The sequence below is a fragment of the Tachyglossus aculeatus genome, chromosome X2, assembly GCF_015852505.1.
Source record: "Tachyglossus aculeatus isolate mTacAcu1 chromosome X2, mTacAcu1.pri, whole genome shotgun sequence".
In the NCBI taxonomy this organism is placed as follows: domain Eukaryota; kingdom Metazoa; phylum Chordata; class Mammalia; order Monotremata; family Tachyglossidae; genus Tachyglossus; species Tachyglossus aculeatus.
The window spans coordinates 1,913,482-1,919,501 of record NC_052100.1 but is presented as its reverse complement, the minus strand read 5'-3'; the positions used below and the strand labels follow the sequence as shown (position 1 = coordinate 1,919,501).

Sequence of the window (6,020 nt, the reverse complement as noted above, 5' to 3'; positions counted from 1 at the left end):
TTTATACTCTAATATTTATATGGCTTTTTTTTTTCTTTGGGAAAAAAAAATTAATAAAATGGTCTCTTCGGAGCGGCTCATTCCGGTGTGTCCGAGGGAGGGGGAGGGATTGGGAGGGCGAGAGACAGAGAGACAGAGAGAGTGGTGTGTCTCGCCCCCTCGATCCAAGGGGCCGGGGGATGGGGAAGGGGTGGCGCATCTTGGGCGGGAAGCAGACATTACGGGGTGGGGGTGGGCGTTTCCTTGCTCCTGCTAAAAATAAATATCCATTCCCCTCCCTTTCCCCACCTCCCGAAGGGGATCAGGGAGGGCACCGTCTCCCCATCCCGCGGGGGGGCCCGGCTCGGCCCAGCAGGGGACCGCCCCGTGCCTCAGTTTCCCCCCGGGCATACAGAGCCGGAGAGCCCCTCCTCCCCTCTCTCTTTGCAGTGAACTGGGGGGCGGGGTGGGGGAGGGAATGGTAACCTCGCCGGGGATTGGCCCGGTGTATCCGGGAGGAAATGGAAACGGTCCCTCCCCCCGCATCCCCCATCCCTGCCCACGCTTTCTGGTCTCTTCTCCGCATCGGTCTCCCCCGCCCCCTCCCCCCCGCCGGAGCACATTGGAATTCCGAGCCTGTTGCTGCCAAGCTGCGACAGGAATCACCCCCAGGGGCGCGGGCACAGCGAGACCCTCGGACGGGCGGGTGGACAGGCAGCCGGGACAAGGCCCAGAAGGGTCCGGAGGAGGGCGAGGACTTGGGACGGGGGAGAGAAGGAAGCGTGGCTTCTGCTCTCCCCCTTCCCCGCATCGGCATCTCCCCTCCTGTCCCCCCCCCCCAAAATCCCCTCCTCCCCCCTGGCCCCAGCCCAGCCAGGGAGGACGGTGGGAGGAGAGGATACGGCTCTCCCAGCCGGTTGTCATGGAAACCAATCCTTCCATCCGGTGCTCCAGGCCATCTCTGCAGTGGGGACAACTGCAGAGAGGGACAGGGGCGCACGCGCTCTGGCTTCAGAGACAGACAGAGTGTGCGGGAGAAAACTAAACAATGCTGGATGTCTGGCTTCTATTCCCGGCCCTGTCGCAGGCTCTGGGGGGCCTTGGGAGCCTGCCACCTCTCGAGAAGGGGGGTGACAGCCTCACTGCAGCCCCCAGGTCCACCACCCCCCAAAACAGGGCAGCTGGACACAGCTGCCCCGGAGCAGGGAGCTATTTCCAGGCCCGGGGCCGGTCACTGCGGTTTCACCTCGGGTGGGTGGTTAGGTGGCTCTCCCGGAATAGCTAGGCCCAATCCGTGTCCAAACGGACACACCTGTGCCGGTCCATCTGGCTGGACACACTTGCGTCTGGGCATTTCCTGCCGCCTCCGCCTGCTTCCCAGTGGCCGGCACCGCCAACCCCTCAATTGGCAAGTTTCGGGGGTGGGGGGCAAGACAAACCTCTCGACCAGAGACTAAGAGAGTTACAGCACCCAGCCCCCCAGCAACCCCAAGGGTCAAAACGAGGACAAGATCGGGGAGGGGAAGTGCCACCTGCCCGGTCCTTCTGCCACAGGGACGTGTTGCCACCCAGTCCCTCCACCTCCAAGCCCGTGCGGGTGGGGAAATGGCAGAGCACTTGCCCCGTTCGGAGTTAGGACGCCAGGATCGGACTGTGACAGAAGACTCCCAAAGTTTTATTGACTGTTTCAAAGAAGAATAAACCCAGCTCTCCCGGCAGCCTCAGGGACCAGAGAGAAGGAGGTTTGCATCTTGTCCTTTTCTATCAAATACAATTTAGCAAAAGTCGATTAAAAAAAAAAAAGGCAGCAAAGCCCCAGAGTACCAGCGAGCAGGGGGGCGGGGGGACGGCAAGGGTGGGCAGTGGCCAACTGGCTCAGGATCTCGCAGCAGCTGACCCTGAGGCCCACACAGACCCGGGCCGCCCCTTCTCTTCCCTTGGGCGTGAACTGCCCTTGGAAGCTGCGACTCCCATGTTCCAGGATGATTCGGCTCCCACATATCCCCCACCTCGGGGAGGAAGTGCGGGTGTCTGAGCCTTGGTCTCCAGCCACTCCCCGGCAGGGCCCACTCGGAACTGGGGGAGACACCCCTGGCTCAGGGGGTCCCCTTCCAGTTGGGCGGGGCAGGGGAGGCCGGGGATCCTGGTGCTGGTGGAGTTTGTGGCACGATTCCGGTCTGTGCCCCCGACCAAGAACCACCCTTGTTCCCCCCGGGGCCCAGTTTAGTGGTGTTTGCACATTTGGCTCCTGAAATATATTAAATTTATAAAAACTCAGCAAGCTCAGGCCCAGGGTTGAGAGGGAGGGCAGGGGGGAATAGGTAGCACCCTGCTTCCACAGAGGGTGGGGCGAGAGGAGAAGACTGACTCCCCCCCCCCTCAGTGAGCACCCCCCCACTGTGGAGGGGGATGGGGGCAGGAAGGGGAGCTGTCTGCCAGCCAGCTTGGGTGGGGAAGGGGCTCTAAGGAGAGAGATCAAGACCTCACTAGTCACTACCATCTCGACCCCATACATTCGAAAGGGAAGGTGGGGAGGGGGGACAGAAGGGTAGTGAGGGGGCGACTGTTTGTCTCTTCTTTTTACACAAAATCTCATATAAAAATAGATCCATTTTGCAAAGTGATTTCTTAGCCAGGAGGCTCCGCCCCCTGTTGCCCGGGTCCCCCCGCCCCCCTCAGCCCCTGAACTGCAGACAGGGTGCAAGTGGGGTAGGGCAAGCAGACGAGAGGAGGGGGTGGAGGCAAGGCGCAGAGGGCCTCAGAGGCAGCTCAGGATGGTCCTTTCTCCAGCGACCCGGGGCAGCGGGTGATTGGAGCTGGCTCCTTCCTCTCCGGGAGGGCAGGCCGGTGTGCCAGCGCCGCCCTTGGCCAATAAATACCAACAGTGACAGAGCGGGGAGGCGGGGTGGCAAGGGTCTGGGGTGGGGGTGGGGGGACGACAGCCAGCTGGGGGGTGGGGAGGGCTCAGCCAGGCGCAGACCCCCAGCCTCAGACTGCCCAGGGATGAGAAGCCACAGGACACAGCTTGGCAGGAAGATGAGGGCAAGTGCGGTAACCCCGCACCCATTCCCGTGCAGTCAGACCGTGCCTGTCATTCAGTAACGGCAGGGTGGGGGTTCGGGGTTGGGGAGGGTTAAGGCAGTGTAGACAGTTCCTGGTCCCTGCTTTGGTACTGCTCCAGCCAGGGCCGGGGGAGGGTTTGTCTGCCACCCCCTTGGCCCCGCCCCCGCCCCGACGCTGCTGAAGCGGTACATACGCTGTGTAGAAGGGCCTGCTGGGGAAGCGGGCCGCCCCCTCTCTGGCACCCGCCAACCCCTCCCTGAGGCTCGGCTCTCTGGATGGCCGGGCCCGGGCCTAGCTTGCACAGCCCACCAGTTCCTGGGCTTCGTCGTGGAGGCCACCGTGGGCCCCTTCGACTCTCCTGGGCACTTTGGAGGGCAGCCTGGTGTTGTCCTGGGTCAGCTCTGAGGCCAGGATCGCAGTCAGGGCACAGCCGGCTTTCCTGTTGGCTGGGGAAGAAGAGGGGTTGAGGGGCGGGGTTCCCGGTCAGCCCCCCCACCCCCACTGCAGCCAGTCAAACTGCGAGGGGACGGACGTGGAGAGGGGGAGCGGGAACAAAGGAGCTGGTCTCCAGGGAAGAAAGAACGGGGCCAGGTGTGTGGGTGGGTCACCTTCTCTGCTCCACAAACCTCATTCAGAGCCCTAGAAAATGCCGAGCTGCGGGCTGCAGGGTAGCTGATAGACTGTCTCCCGGGACCACCCAGCTGCCCACCGCAGCCAGGAGCTCGGTCGGGTGCGCCAACTCCAGCGAGGGCCCCAGACAGTGTCATGGCTACTGCTAACTGCCCCAGGGTTTCCCCCCACACCCACCCCCACCACTGCCTGGGCCTGGCCCACTGTCATCTTCCTGGCAAAGGACCGTAAAATGGGTCGGGGGAGGAGTGGAGGCAGAGCGGATTAGCTCTCTTCCTGTGACCCATCCCGAGGAGCAGATGGTGGGAGAGGGGCCAGGACTCGGGCACGGAGATAAAGCTGGCTCGCTCAGGGCCGTGGGACATTGGTTGGGGTTTCCCCAGACACTGGGCCGTTGTGAGGAGAGACGGGCCGGCACACAAGGTGGCTTGTGCCCGGCTCTTAATGAAGTGGCCCAGGCCACAGCCCTGACAATGGGGCTCTCTGTGCGGAGGCCGGTCCCCCAAGGCCTGCGGGCCTGCCCTGCCTCAGCCAGGAAAGGCCTCCATGGGGCCGAGCAAGAAAGGGCTGGGATGGAGAAAATGACTCTTAGCTGTGGGGAAATGGGATCCAAGGGTCAGGCTCCTCTGCTCTCAACCTGCTCCTGTTCTGTGCACAGCATCCCCTAGATTGGAAACTCCTTGTGGGGAGAGAATGGGTCCTACCAGCTCTGTTATACTGTACTCTCCCAAGGGCTTCGTACAGTGTCCACACACAGTAGCCATTCAATAAATACCACTAATTGACCGGGAAAACCACATCTCCCCTCCTAGGGGCTCTGTTCTCCTAGCCCATCACTTCCCTTGGAGACCCAGGCTACCCTCGGTCTTCCCCACATGCCCCAAGCTGGGATCCAGTTGGCTCTGCCCGCCCTGGGTGGCAGGGTGCCAATAAGGTCTCTGCCCACTTCACCTTGAGTTCCAGCTCCCTGCTCTGGTGGGGCAGGAGGATTCCAGAAGTTCCCACCCGGGGAAGCCACGCTCAGTAACTGCTGCTCAGGAAGCACCTGGGATTCCCACAGCGCGTCTCCGCAGGAAGTAGAGCTCTCCGGGAAGATGGGAATTCCCCGCCAAAGGGCCGGAGTTGGCTCAGGCTCCCGACCGAGGGGGACTCTGGGCCGGGATTGGGCGCTGTGCCCGGCGGCAGAGTGGGGGGGTGCTACTGGCTGTGCAGCAGCAGCCTCCAGACCCTGGGGTCTGTGGAAGAGGGTAAGTTCTCTTCTCCTGCCCCTGCCTTGGTCAGTCCAGCTGGTCCATGCCCGAGGGCTCGCAACTGCACCCGCGCTGGCCACTACCCTTTGGGTCTGCTCTCCAGTCCCCGTTAGGGCGGGGAGGAGAGGAGAAGCTGTCTGACACTGCTCTAGGGCACGACTCGGTACACCTCATCCTGAGCAAATTCCCCACGGGTGATGCATCTGGGCTGCTCTGGGGCACGACTCGGTACACCTCAACCTGAGCAAATTCCCCATGGGTGACGCGTCTGGGCTGGGAGCCCTACAGAGGAGCAAGGGGCAGGGAGGTACCCGTCAGCCCCATGGCTGGTCCGTGCTGACTCAAGCCTCCTCCGCCCTCTCCCCACCTGGACGCCCCGCCGGGGCTGGGCACTGCGATATGCTAGCTCAGAGCCAGCCAGGGGAACCCCGCTCCCATCAGAGTGGTGGGGGAGCCCCTGCTATCCTCTAGACTGTAAACTCACTGTGGGCAGGGAATGCGTCTGCTTACTGTAACATTATATTCTCCCAGGCACTTGGTACAGTGTCCTGCACACAGTAAGCGCACAATACATTCCCCTGAATGAACGAATGAATGGAAGGTGGAGCTGGGAGGCGGAAGAAGGGGGTGATGGCCATCTAGGAGACCGCCCCTGACAGGCAGATCAGAACTATGGTGGGACAAGTCCCTCAGGAAGCCAGCCCGCTGCCCTTCCCAAGTCCAGAGGACCGGTGAGGGTGGTGGTGGTGGTGTAGGGGGTCACCAGCTCAACTGCCCTAGTGCTTCTGGCCTTTCCTCCTGGCAAAAGGGCAACCAGCCTTTCGCCAGTGGCCTCGTTGGCTGTGGGAAGACCTCTGGCCACGCCCCGTGCCACAAGCCACAAATTCACTTGGGTGGGAACCCTGGTCACATTCCCCTTCCAAATAGCTCGTTTCCCTCTCATCAATGTTTTTTTGGTGCTGTTGATTCCCTCACCTGGGGTGGTCTCTGCCCCCTTCCCCTCAATCTGCTGCTTTCCTGTAGCAAAGAGATTGGGGACTCTGCTACTTTCTTTCCCTAAACACTTCCAGGGGGTCAGGGGTCCCGTTTTCCTCTCCA

The 6,020-nt window shown here is 62.0% G+C and overlaps 1 protein-coding gene across 1 annotated transcript in view; it reads right to left on the bottom strand.

Annotated features, from left to right (window-relative positions):
• Positions 1-2,912: 2,912 nt before the first annotated feature.
• DIAPH1 (diaphanous related formin 1) overlaps positions 2,913-6,020 on the bottom strand; it is a 70,165-nt gene continuing 67,057 nt past the window's right edge. The window contains exon 28 of the mRNA XM_038770856.1: positions 2,913-3,488. Within this exon, the coding sequence (XP_038626784.1) occupies positions 3,334-3,488 (155 nt within the window). The 3' untranslated portion in view covers positions 2,913-3,333. The remainder of the gene's footprint in view (positions 3,489-6,020) is intronic.